Source organism: Dermacentor silvarum, chromosome 3 (genome assembly GCF_013339745.2).
Source record: "Dermacentor silvarum isolate Dsil-2018 chromosome 3, BIME_Dsil_1.4, whole genome shotgun sequence".
Lineage (NCBI taxonomy): Eukaryota > Metazoa > Arthropoda > Arachnida > Ixodida > Ixodidae > Dermacentor > Dermacentor silvarum.
The window spans coordinates 204,992,687-205,014,276 of NC_051156.1; the positions used below are offsets into that span (position 1 = coordinate 204,992,687).

The 21,590-nt window shown below is 45.9% G+C and overlaps 1 protein-coding gene across 1 annotated transcript; it reads left to right on the forward strand.

Moving 5' to 3' along the window:
- The first annotated feature begins 3,820 nt into the window (after positions 1–3,820).
- LOC119444183 (solute carrier family 13 member 4) lies at positions 3,821–20,995 on the forward strand. Its single transcript, XM_037708626.2, has 12 exons — positions 3,821–3,982; positions 4,979–5,128; positions 5,735–6,023; positions 7,596–7,632; positions 9,097–9,216; positions 10,183–10,299; positions 12,075–12,149; positions 12,682–12,789; positions 14,174–14,357; positions 15,479–15,637; positions 17,387–17,524; positions 20,798–20,995. The coding sequence occupies exons 1-12, from the start codon at positions 3,821–3,823 to the stop codon at positions 20,993–20,995; spliced, it is 1,737 nt and encodes a 578-aa protein (XP_037564554.2).
- Positions 20,996–21,590: the final 595 nt, after the last annotated feature.

Genomic DNA, 21,590 nt, shown 5'->3' on the forward strand with positions numbered 1-21,590 from the left:
AAAATGACGAATAATTAAACTGACTAGTACTGCGTGCTTTTCTTTGCTGTCGTTATCATTCTCCGTCGAAATTATCTGTCGCATGAATCATTGAGGGAAGATTTGCTTCTTTTTAAAGCTCTTTTAATTATATATTCACATGATCTAATCGCTCAATTACGCAAGGTTGTTTTGTTTGCAGTTTTTGGTTTTGCAACGTTTTTTGTTAATTTCTTTTTTGTAAATTTTTTTATTAGGTTGTTCTTTTTTATGTATATCGCTCGATTCTTGACCAATCCTCTTTAGCGGGTACGTTCCATGCTTGAGGCTCGTCATTATTATTCTTATCAAAGCTTGATGATTATGATGATGACTTCAAATATTGTTAATCAAACAAAGAATCCATCAATGATATTTTAAAGCGAAGCTTTATATGGCTAGGCGAAACAAAAAAGCGTCTGTCCGTCACCTGTCCACAGAAAACTGTCATCGTCAGCATTTGCTCGAGCGTCATCCTCTTCTTCCTCAGCTGGCTCGTTGGCGCCCCTCGGGTTGCTCTCGTGCTCGTGCTCGGCACGCGCTCGTGCCACTGCTCCCGCGTTCGTCGTCGTCTTCTTCCTCAGCTGGCTCCGTTGCCGCTCATCATTCCAGTGTATTTCACTTCTCATCTATCGTCGTAATGGGGAGGCCGCGTTAACGGGGGTATGAGCCATTGCTTAAGGGGGTATGGGACATTCATTGTCTTACGTGACGGACGGATTTAATATTGAAGCAATTTAATTTCGAAGAATTCCAAGCGGCAATGGCGTGCGAATGCTGCTAACCATGCCGCCGAGCAAACTCGAGACATCGAACGCAAACGACAACGGCGGACTGCCGGCATATACCGTCAGTGACGTCGTTTTCTCCGTCGCAGCCAAACGTGCGTGTAACCTCATAATTGAGAAATACTTTAATGAACCATCGGGATTAACCCAGTGATAAACACTGGGGCCGCACGTTTCAGCTTCACCGCCCAAGCACTGTACAGAGTGCTTGGGCGGTGAATTTTTTAAAAATAAGCTCAAGACTATTTATACTTAGCAGAATATGTAAAATGAGGTTTCAAGGTTACAAAATGCAGGCGAGATGTCCTGTAATAATGCAGTAGATAAGATTTATAACGAACAAATAAGAAGCTTATTTCAAGATGTTAGCAGTTACAAAAACAGCAGTAAACTTAATTGTTGTACAATAAAGTTGTAGAGCAACATGAAAAACTCTCGATAGAGATTTCTGTTGCTCAATACGTGCTACATAAGAGTGTTTTTCGGAGCGTGAAAGAAGCCCGTGAATACACGCAAAGTGCTTCGAGCGGCCAGTCGCGCGGCAATTTTGCGTGTATTCGCGGGCTTCTATCACGCTCTGAAAAACACTTTATGTAGCACGTATTGAGCAACAGAAATCTGGATCGGGAGTTTTTCATGCTGCTCTACAATTTTCGCATTGACACTCTTAATCTAATTATAATATTTGAGAAGTTGATTAATTAATTGAGAACAATTATCTAATTAGGCGGAATGCAAAAAAATTATCTGAGAATCTCCGAGCGACGGAAAACAACATTACCTTGGTTCTGTCTAGCTACGTGGCATTTGCGTATTTTTAATTCTTGGTGCATGATAATTGAGACACCCTGTATAATGACAACAATGTTAGCTGTTGCTTAAATACATGAATAGGCATTACTTCTTTAATTTCTTGTGTGAGGGAATTCCACGCTATAAATGAAAAAAAAATGTGCGAAGATTTCCGTCTGTGTAACCGTTATAACTCCCCTTGAAGATTTGTCCTACGTCCAGATGGAAGTCAGCATTCCCTATCCATGAATACGATGGACTAATTATTATTAAATAAATAATTATTAATACATTAATATTTAATTAATAATTATTTATGTATTGAACTGTTGAGGATCATCGTTCGCATGCAACACTGCTGGGTTCATGAGTTCATTAGAGGAGCCATAGGGGAGGGCTTTGGATTTATTTTGACAACCTCGTATTCTCTAAACTCCACCTAAAGTGCAAGAGCACCTTTATTGCGATCATCATTCTTTGGAAACTTCACACAGTTTGCCGTATGTCTGTCTGTCTGTGCTCGGCTAACCTCTTTCACGCCACCTTCGGTCGCTTCGTAGTCCATGGTCTTAAGACATAGGTAGGCCGTCGAGCTGCAGTGCTCAGGTAATTGAGTTCGAAACTAACCGTTGGAGCAGCTTGGCTCACTGAGTATGTGACACAAGGTACATGCCGCTCTTAAATGAAAATTTTTCGCACCAACTTGGATCATTGGATACATGCGCCGCTCATCAGTAAGCCTCTTTGACGCCAACTTCGGTCACTGGCACTTTCATAATAATGATCGTAACATATAAAACGTATAAGAATGGATGCGCCGCCAATTCTTTTGTATCGCATTCCATCACCGCGCATGCTGCCGGCGTGTTCTTTAATCCAACCTGGACCTCGTGCTCAAACTGGCTGAGGAACGAAGTTGGAAACCTCCTGGGCTTTTGGCTAATCATTTTGCCATGGTTCTGTGGCGCGGTACTTGCGTGCTAAAGACAAAGTGAACGACGAAGAAGCGCATGCGCCAGCGAGCACGAGACTGCATCTTCGACCAGCACGCGACGGAAGCTCGAGAGAGCAGAAGCAGAACCGGCTGCGCGGTGCCTACGCCGACGAAGCCTTGGATATCTACATAGGCTGTTATCTCCAAAGGTGAGATATTGTTCCGTTTGCTTCAAGCGTCTCCCGCTTGAAGCAAAGCCAGGGACGATATAAGAGAGCTGTGTACAGTACGGAGAACGCCTAAACAGTATTGAAACCAATATAAGCGTATCGTACGATCTTCGTAGGAAAGTAGCACTTATTGTGACAGATTAGGTAGACTAATATAGTGGAGAAATAACGAGGTCATCAAGTGCAAACTAAATATCTGTTTACATTCGACAGTGGTCTCGGAAACATAATTTGGTGTTCCCTTAACAGTGGATCATGACGTAACATTGCAATTAAGGGCAGGCGTCACATGCGAAGCCTCGCTTGTTTTCGGGCCTCTTACGTTCCGTCACACTCGCATACAATACGAATGGCGAGGGAGGAGGGGGCCGCGGGTCAAATTCTATAAGGCGTGTCTACTGATGGCAGTGTGGGATTCTCCAATTAGTTTTACATTTAACTATAGCGCAATTAATCTAACACAATCTGAAAAATAAAACTAAAAGATTATTGTGACAACGGTTTTCTTTTCTTCTTTCTTATAGCGGGGGGGGGGGGGGGGGTAGGGGGGGACAAAAATGAACCCGACAGGTTAGTAAACTGGGCCAGAATTCACAAAAACTTCTTACGCTAGAATTTTTCGTATGAAATAATTTTAGCCAATCCGGATGCCAGACATGTCATTACCGAAGGCGGCCAGCCAATGGCGAAGCGAACTTGCGAAAGAAAAGCTTTGTGAATCTGGCCCCTGTTTTGCGAGAGTACAACGCTGGTCTATAGTTTGCTTTCATTCAACGCGGCTAAAGCTCAGGCAAGACGGGACAAGTAAAATTTCATGGCTCTGTATTATTCGTATTTTGCTTTCAAATGTCTGCAGAATCGGCGTGATGATTAAGATAAGTAAAGCGAGAACTTCAATTAATCACTCGGTAATTCTTATCGTGCGAGTTAGATTTGAGTGGTCCTTGACATCCTATGCTTACGTGCCGAGTGTCCCCAACTACTCCCCCCATTCATCCCTTGCCTCGCGTCCTCTCTGGTCTCTCGCATATAGTCCGCACCAAGGCAGACCGTGAAGCATGATGCGCCGCAAGGAGGCAGCGGCGGCCGGTGTCCAGGGTGAGGGCGAACACCACCGTGAAGTGAGCAAGCACAGCACCACGTTTGGCTTCATGAAGCTCGCCATCGGATACATGACGCCCTTCTTCCTGCTGCCCATGGTCTTCGTGTTCGGCACCCAGGCGAGTTCGAGTTCAAACCTTACTTTTTTTTCTGCAAAGTCTCGATGGTCTTGAGGGCTAAAAGCTGTTCGAGCCGAACCGATGAAACGAGACTGAACGAGGGAAGCGCCATCTAGCTGGTCCTTGTGCTGTTACGCATAACTTTCCACCTGTGTCCACGTCCTTCTGTCCTGAGGTAAACTAACAACTGTGTCCCTGTCTTGGCACCCTTACGCTGTCGCGAGAATCGTGGAATTTTACGAACTAGTTCTCTTTTAAGTACTCTTGGTTAATAGCGAGCTGAAATTGCTTTTTCAACAGAATTCTTTAGAACTTCACAGGACACGTATAACTGATTTCCCCTCATGAGTTCTCTGGAGGATCTCACGGGGATGGTCGATCCATGGCAGGAAAAATTAGCATTGGATAAATGTGGTATGAATCATTATAGCCTTGTGCTGCATCCAATGCTGCGTCCACATGTTTTCTTCTAAAACAAACATTCGCACTTTCGCCTTTCAAGATACAGCCGCCCAAGCGGGTGCGCGCGGCTGCTCAGGCTGCGCGGAGTAGAACGCCTCTCCGCCCTCCCCCCCTTCCATACCCTCCCTCCAGAGCGTTGCGCGCGACTGAAGACTGCGCGCTTCCTTCCCGTTTCCCGCCCTTGCGTGTGCGAGTTTGAGCCGCGATCGCCTGGCTCACCCTCGAACCCTTTCACTCGCACGTACAGCATACGGTGCGCGGCGACAATTTTATCGCCCGTGGAGTTTATACGGAACCTCACGGCGACGGCGACGGCAGAAATGTGCAAGGAGTGTCCACATAATTGCTATCGCAATAAAAGAAGCATCTGCGCACAATGTGGCCGCGGGAATGAACTTCATCTTTAGAAGGCGCATGACTTCTTGACCTAGCATCTGTGTCACCGTACCCAAGCGAATAATTACAAACGCAAGCGATTAACTTGTCCATTTCGACAGCTTGGCAATACCTGGCATGTGTGTGCACACCATGCAGCCCATCAAGTGCATCTACATCATGACGGTGATGATCATGCTGTGGATCTTCGAGCCGGTACCGTACCAGATCACCTCGTTCTTCCCGCTCATCATGGGGCCGATGCTGAACCTGACCACCACCAGATACCTGGCCAAGTACTACTTCAACGTGAGCCGCATGTCGTTGTTTTGTGGTGGCTGGAAATGTACAACAGCTTAAACAGATCTTGCAAACACTGACCGTAGTCGACGTATTGTAGCTTTTTTAATGCGAAAGCATTATATGGCGCATGGGGCCGGAAATCCGGCGTTGGCGTGACCACGATGGTCCAAAAAGTCGTGTGCAAAAGTGATCCACTCGAGGCAGTTGGTGACGTCAATTAAGGCAAAGTTCATTAAGGCAGAGTTAATTAAGGCTACGTTAATTAACGCAGGTTTAATTAAGATTGTGTTCATTACGACACTCGAACCCACGACCATTGGTGGGAATCGAAGCCATGGCCGTTTGTGTTAATAAAGGCGAATGTAATTAAGGTACAGTTAATTAAGATATAGGTAATTAAAGCATTCGAACCCACGACCTGTGGTGGTTGCAGTGCTTTCGCATTCGTCCACGTAGGGATAACTAAGTGCCCCTTGATTTTTTTTTTGTCTGTTCCGCTTAGCTTCTCGGTGATAACTGAAAATACGGGTTTCCGCCAGACCTCTGTATTGCCGTATTTACGGTATTGCGAATCCGAACTCGACACCAAAGGATGGAAACTTGCTACCGCAGGAGCCGATCGCCAGCTCTATAGCCGGCCTGACGGTGGCGCTGATCGCACAAAACTGCGGCCTCAACCGGCGCCTGTCGTACAACCTGATCCTGATCGTGGGGCCGCGCGTCAAGTGGCTCATGCTGTCCTTCATGGGCATGGTGTTCTTCCTGTCCATGTTCATCAGCAACGTGGCCGTGACGAGCATGATGATGACCGTGGTGGACACGCTCATCTACGAGATCTCGCAGAGCAAGCTGCGCAAGCGCGTCAACGAGCTGCTCCGGAAAAGGGAGAACCAGGGAGAAGGTACTGCTCTACTCTTCCCATTTTTCAACTTGCCAAAGCAAGTTACACTCAGTCGAAGAGCATAATTTCGGACAGCACGACAAAGGACGAAGAAAAGACGCACAGAGCAGAGCGCTGACCGCCAGCGCTCTGTGAATCTTGTCTGACGCCTCTTGTGTTTCATAGGCGCCCCCGAGACTAGTATATTGCGATTTTAGTTGCTACAGCAATATATACTTAGCCCCGTATTCAGAAATGCTTCTTAACTTGAAGCCAGTGCTTGACATGACTTATATGACGCCTGGCGTGAGCGGGCCCAAGACGTTCATTGCGTTTCCTTCGATGCGTTCACGACAGACGTCATTTAAATTGAGTCAAACAAGGGCTTTGAAGTTAAGATGCATTTATGAATATGGGGGGTTAGTATTTCTACTTGCTTCTTGACACCTTGTCTGAAGGCTCGTGTGTATTGTATGTACCTTCGAGGATAGCAATCACGCAACATTTACTTGTGGTAGCAAGTTTTACTTAGTGTTTGTGCTGTTCATGCAGACTTGCGTGTGAAGCTCATTGTGTGTCATTTTTTCTACCGAGATGTGTAATCCCTTAAAATTTACCTTGCTACAACACTGACATATGCTCGCATGGTTTCGTAATTCTTAAGCATCTTGTGTGTCCCGCGTCTGATCACGCTAATAGTTAAAATTAAGAAATAACATTGGAAAATACGCAACGCCGTGCGTCAAAAATCTTGAAGGCAACAGCCGTCATTTGTCGAGAGTATGCTATAGGTGGCGTTGCAATACCGCGCCACAGCGAATATGGTAGCTTCCCCAAAACATCTACAACACGTGCGTCTTGTAATTCAAGTTCGTAGACATGCGCCTCTAACGCCAACTGGTGAGCGAGATCACATTTTTCAACTGCACCATGTGCAAGAGAGAGACTAGAACTTGCTATGGGAATTCGTTTCCGTCGCAGTTTTATGCTAAGAGCATCTTGGTATCTTCTTCTTCTTTCTGGGGTTTTACGTGCCAAAACCAGTTCTGATTGAGCCACACCGTAGTGGAGGGCTCCGGATTAATTTTGACCACCTGGGGTTCTTTAACGTGCACTACAACGCAAGCACACGGGCGTTTTTGCATTTCGCCTCCATCGAAATGCGGCCGCCGCGGCCGGGACTCGATCCCGCGATATCGTGCTCAGCAGCGCAACGCCTTAGATGACTGAGCCACCCCGGCGGGTGAGCGTCTTGGTATATTTGGTGGTGCCTGAATACTGTCGAGGAGTGAAATTGTTGATTTTGCGCACACTTGCAGCCTGTACTGGCTTTGTGCTGCTTATTAGAACCCGTGTTTATTACCCCTTATTTGTGCATGATTAATTTTAGTCATTATATACTCGACCACTTTGCAATACTCGTATCAGCATGTTATGCCTTCGAACAAAGGCGCTGGTCGAGGCGAAACCATTACATTGGCATAATTTGTAGGGTTTCTAACTTCGAATATTGCGAGAATAAAGTTAGCTTGTTTCTTGCGTTCTTTTATTTAACTGGCTTAACAGTCTGATTATTTTTTTTTATTCTTTCAGAGCCTGACTACGAAGAGGTCGTCCACATCGAATCTGTGTACGTTATGAACAAGCTTTGCCCTTACGTTGGTTCGCGCAGCTTCTCGTGGTTGCAGGTTTCGTACTGGACTACGCTTTATAGTTGAAAAGTTCCAGTCAAAAAATAAATTTAGGATATATAAAATAAATGGCTAATACCGTATGCATTAGCGACGCTGTAACAGGCTAGGCGAAGTCCTTGATTGATGGCACTGACATAGGCTATTGCGTCGCCACTTCAGCATTTAAGAAAAAATTGTAATTTATTGCCGTAAAGGGGGATCATATTCAAATATTATATAACACATGGAAGTCCGACTTTCCGTGGAGACACAGCCTTCATCTTCTTAGCATGGCCTATCGTGTCGCATGACTCAAAAGGTGCGCGTTATCCGAGAATCGAATGACCCAATTTTTCACGAGCAACTTAACGGAATGTACCTATAGTGTGTCGATAAGGGAATCTGGCACTAATGGTTCTTCTGTGCTCAGACTACTAGCTCGTTCGGGCTCAATTTCGTGCTAAGGTGTCATTTATTGGGTGATTTTGTCTGAATTGTTACCACACTTGCATTGAGAACTTGCCCCCTGTTTTGTCCGGAATAAATTCGGAAGGCGTAACGTGCAGTACAGAAGGTGAAAAGTGTAGATTTTCGCAGCAGAATGAACGGTGGTGATGCCTGTCGCCAGGATGGCGAAAAATCGCACCGCGTTCTGTCTTTTTCACCATGGAACAGATGGCGCCATTGTATCAATGTTTCTAGGTAGCCTTCATACGGACGCCTAGCGCTTTAGCGCGCGTGCCCATGGGAAGACTTCCTACATGTTCCCATCCGACGAAGAAGTAAGCTTCATCTTAAGCGTCATCGTCTGCGGCGATGTTAGTATTAATTTATTTTGAATGAAACAGGGATATATTGCATCTAAAAGATAGTGTAAATAAAACGGACTGCTAAATGCCACATTTACGTCCAATTTGAGCGTGCATGTGCCAGCTGTATTAGCATACATAACCGTCTGTAACATTCGCTTCAACTATTATCTGCAGAGGTCGACAAAGAGGTGTTGTCGGCTTCGTTTGCATTTGCAGAGTTATTTCACTTTAAACATGATTGCGCTTTCGCGTCCGAGCTGTCAGCAGGCACTTGTGCTGTTTCGTCCGTTTCTTGTAATCGCACTTATAGCGCACTATCTAAATCAATGAATAGGAAAGAATTAAGCCCTCGTCTTTACTCTAGCGTTTATTTATTCAGAACTATCGAAGTACACCACAAACATGCAACCAGGCAGTCCTTTCAATAGATGGTGTTCAAATCCACGCCCCAGCAACGGTTGCCTCCGAGCAACAAAAACAGATCTCGAAGATTATGCTTTTCCGGCCTGCATTCACCGGAAGTGTTTGCTGAACCGGAAACACATCATGGCTGCCATGTTTTAGAGGTTACCAATTGTTAACTTGTTTTTACTGTTTCACTATGCGCAGAAAGAGTAAGCAGCTGCGCAAGACTTTTCTGCTCAGCATCGGCTACTCGGCGACGCTCGGAGGCTTCTCGTTCATCACGGGCAACCGCATCAACAACGACATGTCCCATCGAATCAACAGGTGCGAGCCATCGAATAGCTCAACCCAACATTACTTTAAACACTTGAAAATTGCTTTGAACGGCAAGGCTTGGGAATTGTTATTCAAAGGACTAAGATAATATTGAATAGCCTGACAAAAGAACAAGCGCAAGTGATTAAAGGTGTGTAAAAGCTGTGCAAGGGTAGAATTTTTTAAGCCAAACCGACATACGGGATCTGAATCACGAAGAGGACGTTCGAGTCCAGCCAAAATAAGTTGGAGCGTTGAATGTCAGCCGCTCTCAGGTCATTACCGCCAGCTTACCGATATCTTTGACAATAAATATATCGAAACAGTTCATTCTGCCATAGTAAGATATGCTGCTGAGAAGGTTAACGAGGAAGCTTGAGAAGCAAAGAACCACGCTATGAGCGATGGAACAAAAAGTGATCGGCGTATTACGTAAAAGCAAACGGATGTAGCGCACATTCTGAGATTCTGAGATTTACCAAAGAAACTAATTCGGTCGGATCATGTAATGCGTAGGGCAGATAACCGTTGGTGTATTAGTGTTTCAGAAAGGGTGCCAAGAGAGGAAAGCACGGTCGAGGAAGGTAGAGGATAAGGAGTTGTGACAAGATCAGAAATCTTCCAGGCAGTGCACGGAATCGGTTGACGCAAGACAGGGGCGATTGGAGATTGCTGAGAGACGCCTTCGTCCTGCAGTAGACGTACAATAGGAGGGTGGTCCTGATGATGCATTACGCACCTTCATTTCTCCGTTACTGCGACCCTTAGTTTAGAGATAAAGCTCCCTTGTACGACGAAACACAGATATTTCATTGCCAAGCTATGAGCCGTTCCATATGACGGATTTGCAATAGAAATAGTTTGAAGTCTATTGAACTCGAAGAGAGGCATCGTTCGTCGTATTTTCGTGCTGGTTGTGAATTTCCTTGCGCCATGACGTCGTCAGTCCATGTTCGCGTCACTCGCCTTCCGCAGGGATGCACGAGACACACTGATGACACCGACTACGTGGGCGCTCTACTGCTTTCCCGTGGGCATGATCTCCATGCTCATGGGATGGGTGTTCCTGTACACCGTTTACCTCAAGGAGTAGTAAGTGCACCGTTTATTAACTTTTATTGCGATAGCAATTATATGGACACTTCAACCGGATTTCTGCCGTCGGCGTCGCCGTCGCCGTCGCCGTGAGGTTCCCTATAGATAAAATCTTCGCCGCGCGCCGTATGCCCAAGCGGAAGCGTGCGGGGACGCGCGCTATCACGGAGAGCGAACGCACTCAATCTCCCACGCGCAAGCAACGAAGCGGGAAGCCAGCGCCGGAGGGAGCGGGGGGGGGGGGGGGGGGCGCATTTCTACTCTGCCAACAACCGCGCTCGTCGCTCGACCGCACCGTCTCTTATCTCTCCCACGCGCAAGCAAGGAAGCGGGACGCCAGCGCCGTAGGGAGCGGGGGGGGGGGGGGGGGGGGGGGCGCATTTCTACTCTGCCAACAACCGCGCTCGTCGCTCGCCGCACCGTCTCTTATCTCCACACGGCTCTGACCTTTATGCACTGTGTATTCGCCGCTCAGTTTCTGTTGAAGCGATAGACCGCACGTACCTTCGCCCGCTGCAGCGTATGGGCTTGCTGCCAGCGTTTTGACAGTCGTTGTCTGCAGTCATTCAGTGTGATCTGTTCATGTTTGTTTGTGCGCGCTCACACCACGCTTGTTCATTCAGTTAGTGATAGTCGGGCCACATTTTCCAACGCACGCTACACATGTAATGCTGCCCGGATCGGCAGTGCAGCGCTACAGGTGTGTCCCTTCGCACGCGCGCTGCCCACGGGAAGCGCTTCTCATCAACACCACCGTTTCACACGCGCCTTCTCGTGGTCATCGAGTCTCTCTTCATGTCGGTCTACTTACGCCGCAGCACACCTGCTTACTTAATCAGCTCATGTTTACTACAATTCATATTGCTACCAAAGCCGCTCACCTTACTTCGTATGACATTGCTGTGTTGCTATCGCATTCATTGCTTCGCCCTTAGGGCGAAACTGTGACATTTTTTTTAAATTACTAGTATACCCGATGGCCCCCGATTCAGTGCACGCTATACTCGCACACTTCCACGCTCCAAAACATAGTTCCCGAGAGACACCGACATTGAAAGAAGTTTGTTTCCACCATAGCGTCACGAGAATGAACCAAAATAATTGGCTGGTGCGTATGTAGAAAGTTTATTTGAGCTGGACAGCGGTGTTTGACGCTGCATTATTGGGTCGTTGCCTGCCATATAGCGGAAGTCTGCAAAGTATTCGGATTCGGAAACTGTTATGAACGCACTTACTTATGTCTATCTTTTGTTTAGAAAACCTGCGATATTTTATGGATTTATACTGTCAGTTATAAATCGGCACAAAGGGAGATTCATGCAGAAAATTATGTTCCGAACTTACGTCCTAGTGTTACGAAGGAGGTTACGTAGTGCCTTCGTCACTGCTATTCAACCTGCGTGCCAACTTTTAGCTGTGCCGTAATGACTTATCAGTTAATTGAACAGTCTATGCTAACATTGAACACAGTGTAGTGCGAGTTTAATTAACGCTAACCCCTTGTTACCTGACATGCGTTCACATGTGGGCACACAACAATGTTTGCACATTGCATCCACTGGAATGCTGTCGCTGCGACGCGCAGTCGTAGACAGGCTTAACTGAACCATGCAGGCAGCAACTGAACAATTTAATGCTTTCCTGCGTATAGAGCAGCACATATGCTGCTCTATAGATTGTCATTCGCCGTGGATATACGATGTCATTCGCCGTGGATATGCGACAAGTCACGCGCGCTCGAACGTGTCATTTGCTGGCACTCTTTGTTTCAGTGAGCAACAGTCGCGACTCGACATCAGGGAAGTCAAAGAAGTCGTCCGGGACAAACTTCAAAACATGCCTCGGACGTAAGTGTAAAAACTCCCTGTTCGTGTATAAGCTCCTAATGATAGGGAACAGAACATTAAGGGCACGTATCCACAATATTTTTGCTACTCCTAAGAGCGTTTCCTTGTTGGCTGCTTTTCCGGCTCTCACAGCTTACTATAGAGCTGGCGTGAGATCTAGATAATAGCTGGAGCAGTGGCCAATCGTTGGTGGCACTTGTGTAAGAAGAAATGCGTAAACTCTGACCCAGAACTCAAATTCGCAAGACATATCATTTCTTTATTAGAACCCAGAAATGCTCGTAGGGAACAATGATCAGCCAATTGAAAGAGCGAGCACAGCGTTTGTGAATGAGGCCGCTCAACTGCATATAGCTCTCACCAGCAAAAAGCTCTGATGGCCCCTGGGCCCGTTTTTACTAAATAGTTCGTACGATAAATTTGCTTGTAAAAACAAGTGCGAACCAATAATGACATTGGACACGTAACGAAGGCGGACGGGCTAATGGCGAACAACTCAGTGCGTGATTTGTCGGTTTGTGTGTGTGTGCAGGCACGCCGAAGTGCTGTCGACGTTCCTCTTCTGCCTGTGCCTCTTTCTTTGGGCGACCAAGAGACCCGTAATCATTCCTGGATGGTCCGACATGCTTGGACTAGAAGAGTCAGTACAAAAACCAGATACCTTCGTTTATTTTGTACTAAAAAATGAATAGTTCTGTTGAGCTGGGTGAAACTTACAGCTAGCAATTTTGAACCTTGACACTCATCATAAAGACAACGAAACCAACTACCAGTGGACCTACGGACGCCTTGTTTGCAGTACAGGTTGGCCACCAGTAAAGCAGCTTACGTATTTGTTTCTGAAGATAACATTAAGTGTAATCGGGCATATAGATGGAATCACCGAGTGACCGTCATCAAGATTCTCGCGTCGTTCTAAGTCAATCTTGTGCCCACCATATAGCTTGCGCTTCATCTAAGGAGCGTCGCTGACCTTGTAATCGTTTTGGGAGAATGGTGAATTGGGCTGGTTAAGGTTCGTAATTGCTACAGCGCAGAAGACGATGACGCAGGGTAGGCACGAAACGACAGGACCTGTGGTTTCGTATCTCCTCTTCGTCTACGTGTTTTGCGCTGTATCGCCATTTTTATCTCCTATGATCCCTATACACTGCCCTCCCTAATCCACAAAAGTTTAGTTTAAGACAGATTTTCTTACAGTTTTTATTCTATAAAAAAAAGAGGGGGGGGGGGGGGTTGCGGGAAGAGGCGCTGAACTTGTAGGCAACACGGAAATTCCGGGAGGTATCGTGATTGACGTTTTTCTTGGAGAGCGAGAGCATATTGAAGACGACGCGTCCAGTTATCTGTTTATATAATTATATGTAGAGAGTACTTGGGACCCGATGTTTAATAAGTAAAAAAAGTGCAGGCGCACGTAGAAATGCAAGAACAAATATTTAATTTATATGTTTGGTGTTTTTCGGATATAAGCATTTGCGCTGTATAGTGTGCAGTCACACCAAATGCAATAGCACCAACGGCAGGTCTTTTAAATTGCACGAAAGAACATTCGATGCTTGCACTGCTTTCCAGTCGTCAACCTGGACTAACGCGCACAATTTTCTGCCCTTAACATATCTACATACAAATTTGTTCACGTCGACCTTGTTGCTTGTTGTACTTTCGCTATGTGTCCCATTAGCGCGCACTTTTACATAGAGGACCTCGATCGATTTATACGCTGGACGACATAGATCAAGAAACGAAAGTGCAAGAAATGAAAAATCACTTATAGGCGCATGCTATGCGCACGTGTGTGTAATTTATCCTTGAAAGGGTTAGCAGAGCATCGTTTCATGCCCACTCGAGCACTCGAGCACATGGCAAATAGTCCCTGTTATGCTACGTACTAAGCAAACAGTTGTCAGATCTGATATACTCTTGTCTGTTTCATAGGAGAGTTAAAGTGAGAGTGTCGTTTTGGCGAGACACTTGCCGAAAGAGAAGCAGCTTGAGCTTCGACCGGTTGATTATGTTTGCAGAAGCTACGTGACTGACTCATCGGTGGGGTTCCTGATCGCCTTAATCGCGTTCATGATTCCCGTGAGGAGTTTCAACTTCTCGCTCGAGCACCGTCTGATGGAGTGGAAGTTCATCCAGAAGAACATGCCTTGGGCAATCATTTTCATCATAGGCGGCGGATCTACGCTCACCGAGGTCATCCGGGTACGCACGCACCTTACGTGTTTCTCTCTTAACGTGGTTTTCGAAAACTAACAACGATCCAAATTGTAGGGTTTAATTTGATAATCATAATCACAAGCAACATAAAATCTTACGAAGGCTAGCTTGTATGAAACGTTTTATCAGTAAGAAATTTTGCCTTCACGGTTAAAAAACATCGCGCGAATTCGATTAAGCGGCCGCGCAGTAAGTTGTTCACTCAGGATCGAGTAAAACACTTCAGAAAAAAAGAATCTTTATAGTTTACTTGACACCTTACTGCGCAGAAGCTCACTGTTACTTGTAGGAAGCTTTTGAACCGTTGAAATGCTTCGTGTAAGCCGTCCCACCTTGTTTCAGTATTAGCCTTAGTGAGCCCCTCGTTTTATCTAATGTTTTATCTAACGTTTCATCTCGTTCACTGCGTAGCGATGGCCTCGACTTTGGCAGCATTTATTTATTTATTTATTTATTTATTTATTTATTTATTTATTTATTTATTTATTTATTTATTTATTTATTTATTTATTTATTTATTTATTTATTTATTTATTTATTTATTTATTTATTTATTTTTACATACTGCAACCCTGTTAGGGCTATGGCAGGAGTGGGGAATTAGACAGTTGTATGAAGTCGCATGCGATGACTTATTGGCCGGTTGCCGACTCCCAAATCCATGTACCACGTGACGCCTGCAGTTGAAAGGATGTCCCCCATCCGCCGCCATGGCCTATAGGGGCGCTGGCTACACTTGCTGGGCAAATCTTGTAATCCGCCACAAATTCCCGAGAAAGTTGACGGGAGGACAGCCATCGCCATAGCTTAATAGGCTGAGTACCGCACGTGTCATACGGAATATTTGCCCTTTTGTCCACTTTCATCTTCCTATTCTTATTATTTCTACATGTCAAAAATGATCAAAAAAGTAACGAAGTTAATTTTCCACATACGTTTTCTGGCTTCATTTCCTGTTTGCTTCGCATGGTTGTAACAAAAAATCAAGCCCATCGGTTTACCTTTAGTTTACGCCGATGACTTTTTCTGGGTTTCGTTGGTGCATATACATCAAACGCTTTTCATCCACATTTTTCTCCATCCCGCGGTGTGCGTGCGACAAACAGAGCAGCTCGTTGTTCAGCGACGCCGTGAATGCCGCAAGCACGGCGAAGCTCCACCCGGTGGCCAACCTCGTCGTGGCCGTGTTCATGAGCTCCATCATCAGCGAGTTCACCAACGCGGAGATGACGATCCACCAGATACTGGACATCGCCGAGAGAAAGGTGAGTGCGGATTCGTCGCCCGGCTACTGCAGTGGCCCGAGCTGGTCTTGAAATTCAAAAATACCTTGTTCTCGGTCAAGTACACTGGGAAACTATTGTATAGAGGAAATAAAGGCACAAGAACAAGACCAGGCGCCAGGTGCGTTTGTGGCTTGCTTGCGCTACGTGGCTTCGCCAAGTAGAAACCTCTGTGGGAATGTTTTTGGACGGCCGTATTCTAGCGGACGATTCTCTATTGAGAATCGAACATGTTGGACGCTGAGGAAACCGTGACCACAAAAAAGAAGGCGGACAACAACGGAGCGCTACTACCAACTCGCTTTATTGCCATCTGATAGACACCAATAATATAACCGACAGGCACAAGAATTCACACAAAATGAAACAATAAAGCACAAAACAAGATAACGACGCCTTGTTTACACTGCAGCGCTTATGAACCGCATTTCTTTCCTGAAACAAGCAACGGACGTATCACTAATGCACTCGTTTCCCGTTTACTTGATATAGTAAGCCCTCAGTGATTCTCTGGCCACGAAATTCGTGCGTTTGCCTAGTATTACGATGCCGATTAGCCTTGATTCACATTTGAAAGATTTAAATATTTTCGTCATCCCCGCCGAGTAGCTTCGAGCGGTTAAAAAAATTAGATTCTGGAGTTTTACGTGCCAAAACCACCATCTGGTTATGAGTTCCGCCATAGTGGGGGACTTCGCATTAATTTTGACCACCTGAGGATCCTCAACGTGTACCCAATGCGCGGTACACGGGCGCTTCTGCATTTCACCCTCATCGAAATGCGGCCTCGTTCCCGCGACCTCGTGTCTATTGCAGCGCAATGCCGTCGCCACTAGGCAACCACGGCGGGTTCTTCGAGTGGTTGCGGTCCTTTCCAGTCGGTGGCTGATACAGCATCCATGCAGCAATAAATGTGGACGTAGTTAGCCTGATCGAGGCGCTGAGCAATGAAAATATTAGGAGGAACGTAGATATGACCGTGGGAAATGGTTAGAGAATGCTTAGGGTATAATATTAACGCTCAAAGTTGAACACACAGCAGAAAGGTAATAAAATGAAGCTTAGTGGCATGTGCATCACTCTGTTTTAGGTAATATCATCGTAATCATCGTAATCATCATCATCATCGTAATCATCACCATCATCATCATCACCATAGTCTGTATTCCGTATAGGGTTAGGAGGCAGAGTTGTGTGACCGGGCCCTTATTTACAATAACTTCTTACGCGAGAGTTTTTCGTAACAGCAAATTCTACCCCCAATCCTGATTCTTCACATATCATTAGCGAAGAAGGTCGACTAGTGACAAACAGCAGTTGCGAATGAAAAGCTTTTTGTGATGTGAATGCGGGCCCTCACGAGCAGCTCCCGCCGCCATTCTATGAGCGCCGTCGCGTGATACATTACTGTTCGGCAGAGAAACCGACTCAACAGCCACGACTCTTGTGTTCACTCGCTGGCGCTTGCTTATGCGTTCGCTTCAGGAATATACCGACAGTGCCAGCGTTTGCTGCTTCTCGTGTTACACGTGTGCTGCAACGAATTCGCCTTAGTGTTCGGATTGTCATTTTTTTTCTAGCAGTAAAAATGACGCCGCCACCGTTCTGATGTTCCAAAGAATCGCCAGCGTTTGGTATCGCCTTTTCGTGTCGCTGCTCTCGTCGTTCGAAGAATTAGCGAAGGATTAGCGTCATTCATTGCTTTCGTTCACGTGCTTCTCAATCTCGCAGCAAAGAGAAAGCCGGACCAACGCGTTGTACTATATGCTACCCATGGGCCTCGCCAACAACTTCGCGTTCATCTTGCCCTCGTCAGAGGCATGGAACGCCATCGTCTTCGAGATCGGCGGTCTCTCCGTCATTGATATGGTACGGATGACCGCTAGCACGCTTATGGCTATATGTACGCGGTACATAACCAACGTTCTTCGTCACAAGAAGTTGAGGTTCATTGGTCTACAAGCTGTGGATATTGTTGATATTGATATTGATAGCGGCCATTCCTTCCGTCTTAAAGGACACAAACACGATGACGTGAACACTAATTGACACTTATCGTAGCAATTTTGGTGGGTTGTTCGAGGTTCTTGATTAGAAAGCATGAAAAGCACTAAAATGTGTGAAGGGAAAACTATGCGTTAAGCATATATTTAATGCGTGGCCATTCTTTGGCGAGTACTTCAACAAAATCTGTCTGTCACGCGAAAAGTGTAATGCCTTGTATCTGCACGAAAATGCGAAATTTGCTAAGTTAACACGTTTAATCGTTACACTAGTGCAAATGCAGATGATTGGAAGCTTTATAAGTGATATGCAACAATTGAAAAAAAAAAAAAAATTGATCAGAGAAAACCGTTCTCGTCAGGCGACTCGAAAGCTTACTTTCCCGCGTTGCGGGTGTGTGTGCAGAGAAACCTGCTGTGGGGCTGCCCAGTATAAAAATAAGTATAGGTACATGTGATAATAGTTTAGTAATAATAATAAGTTATTGGGCGCGTAAAAAAAACTGGTGATGTCGCCGTCGCCGCGACGAAGTCGTAACAAAAAAAAATGAAAAAGTGAAAATAAAATAAAAGGAAAAAACAGCTGTGGTGAAAACGGTTGTTACGGCGTTCCGGTTCATTTGATGCAGTCGTTTCTAAGGGGCCATGCAGCTTACTGGAAGCTTACCTCCACACCGTTCAGTATACGGATTTCATTTCTTTGGCACCGGAAATGCGGTGGGTAGACATGCATAAGCTAGGGAAAGCAAGTAAGCAAAGGCGAAGTAACAGCCAAGCCAAAGGATGCTTACGCATTTGTCGACAATTCTGGGAATTTCTGTAGCAGTTTTATTCCCGTGTTTGCGTTTGTAGTTTGTGCTTGTGGCACTTGTTTGTAGCGCTTGTCCTTGTAGTTCCTGTGCTTTTGTTTGTATCGCATGTTTGTAGAACTTGCGTTTGTAGTTATTTCTTCTAACCGTATACCTCTTCCTTTTCACATTCCGGTTCTTAGCGCTGTATTTCGGTCACACTCATGACATGGTGGGCCAATTTTGTAAACAATCTTCGAAACCCAGCAAAAGAAAACGACCGCCAAAATATCTGATCACTGCCACGAGGAACTGTGCACAGTAACGCTTGACTTCGACTCTGTACTCTGGTTCAGTACTCTACTGCGACTTGGACTCAATACTCTCAAGTGGATGACACCAGTTTCGAGATAATAATTACCGAACATTGCGGAGGAATGCATTGGAGTTCCAGTTACTTTTGTGCTTCAATGCATAAAATGACGTTTTGTTAAGAAAATAAGTGGAGCGACATTGCATTTTTACCACAAGTTTGACGGCGCCTACCTCGTAAATGGTGTCATCCACACAATTTTTTTTAAGTGCACACGCCCTGCAGTCTCCACCTGTTAGTATGTGTGAATTGCAATATGTGCCATAAGGTAATTAGCTTCAACACTGTTAGTGCAATTTTCTTGATTAGTCGATTATGCATTTCAATTTTTTGTGCAAGTAATGTCCGCCTCTTCGAGTAGACCAGCACATGGACGAGAATCGTGCCTATCTGCCACGGGCAATTAAAAAAAAATTTGAAAGTGTTCGCTGAAACACCCTGTAGAGTTAGCGAAGGTGGCCTTGTGAGGCTTTGTGAGCCCGGCCCCATATTCTGGATGCCGTTTCGAACGCCGTCCACGCGAAGTGGTTGATGCGTCAGGTTCGAACCACAGTCGCGGAGTGGCAACTACGGAGTTGGAATGATTCCGGAAGTATTCCACAGTTTGAAACACCCGGCGTGGAATGGGTATAGAATGATGGTACCGGTGGGGCAGGTGGAATGAGAATGAAATGGGAGTCCGAGATTCTGGAATGAAAATAAAATAGAATGGGCGCATGCTTCCTGGAGAACTAAATATTGATTTTAGGCCAGATTATATAATGCTGGTAAGTTTGCTAATTAGACTAAACTATACTTGACCAAGTTACTGCATACCATATTTCACTCAATATTGGCTCTTTTAATATCTGTTTATAGGTGACTACCTCGGCCACGGCAATTATAAACGTCTCGGTATTCGGTGCATTGTACATTTCTGAAGAAACAGAAGACGTTTTGCGTTACAAGGCTCTTATGCAATGTGCTCTACCATCGAGTGCTCGCACAGTGCTTCTTTTAAGGGGTAATTCAAAAGCTTTCATCGCGCGTAGTTAGGCAATTTACTTAGGAAAGGCTTCCTTTATAAACAGTAGATATTAGATTACTGGCAACATCGTGCTGCAGTGATAAGGGGCCGCAAAAGTGCGCTTGTTCTAGTGCAACAAAAAATAGTACGTAACATTATTTTGTAACGTTATTAAGACTTGAAAAATACGTTTTCAGTTACTGCACTCCAAAAACAGTTTGCACACTTCGGGACGTATTTTTGTCACGCAACAATCTGAGGGGTAATTGGAGATCGCAGGGAGAGGCCTTCGTCCTGCAGTGGACATGCTGCTGCTGCTGATGATAATAATAATTATTGTTATGATGACGATCTGAGGGCCTTTCCGTTCTTTAACAGCACGCCCGGTAATTCTAGGTCGCGACCGGCACGCGCGTGATCACGTGACATGACATCCTTGACGGGAAACTAGGTAGCGCGTTCAAGAAAGGAAACGCAAGCATGACAGTGTTTCATTTACTGGGATTCAAGGGATGGAATGAATTCTCATTTCCGTTCTCACTCCAGGAATGGGAATGCCTTAAATTTCACCATTCCGATGAGTTAAAAGGGGTGGAATTATGGACATCTTCACTCAGTGGGGGATGGAGTGGGAATGGAATGGAGGGCCCCATCTCCGCAACTCAGGTGTAAACGATGTCTCACGCTGGGAAAATTCCATATACTATACTTTCACGTACACTCATGCCCCGAACACGAATATGCCGGGTTTCTCAGCGAACGTGGAGCAAAATCACAGAATTTTGTGCGGACGAAATTCGCCAAACCTTTAAAAATGCCGCCGCGGCCCACCGATTGCGAGTTTCAGAGACTGTTTTAAATGAAAAAAAAAAATTAAAAAGCTAGGACATTCGATATGCGCGTTGTCCGTGCCGGCAGGTCACGTGACCAAGCTGTCATGCTCGCATCCCCCCTCCGCATTGTCTGGCGCAGATCATCCCGGGCCTTTTCATGAAGGCCGTGTCTCTGGTGCTCAGCATGCTGTCGTTCTTCACGACGGGCGTGGTGCTGTTCCAGATCAACGAGCACGCCGACAACATGTCCTCCTTCAACGTGGCGCCGATTCACAGCAGCCGCCTCAGGGTGCCCGTGGCTGCCCCTTACCGAGGGATGCACAAGTGGCCCTTCTGAGATTGATCGCCGCCGGCGATACCATTATACGATATATATAATGTTGTGTTATTCGCACTAAACGGCACGTTTGCCGCCACAAAGTGATAATGCTTTTAACTGCGCCTATGGGGCTCGTTTCTTCGGTTTGCGCCTGCGTGAATTACCGAGGTTTTGGGGTGCTTGAAACTGTGGAGGAAGGAAGAAACATTACATCACGCAGCCAGCTTTCGCGAGCCAACTTTCCGTGAAGCAGTCCCCCTCTCTTTTTTTTCTCTCTCTCTCTCGCTCGTGCTTCCACGGGTCCGCCCAACACGTGACCCGGTTCTCAGTGAACTCGGCCCAGTGTGCCCGGTTCCCGGTGGGTTTTAATCGATGCGCATACTTGTTCTGGTGATTGGCCGATCGGTCTGCACGCACCCATTTGCTCCCTATATGCTTGCGGAACTTCGGTTGTTTCTTTTATTATTTAACATTTCTTTGTCATTTATTATTTAACATTCCTCGTCTTCGTTGCAATGTGCGAGTGGCGGCAGGAGCACGTTGCTGTCGCGCGCCCGTTGTATTTTCGGAAAGCTAGCTAGGGAGCCTAAATACAGGCGCTTGTATTTCGGCT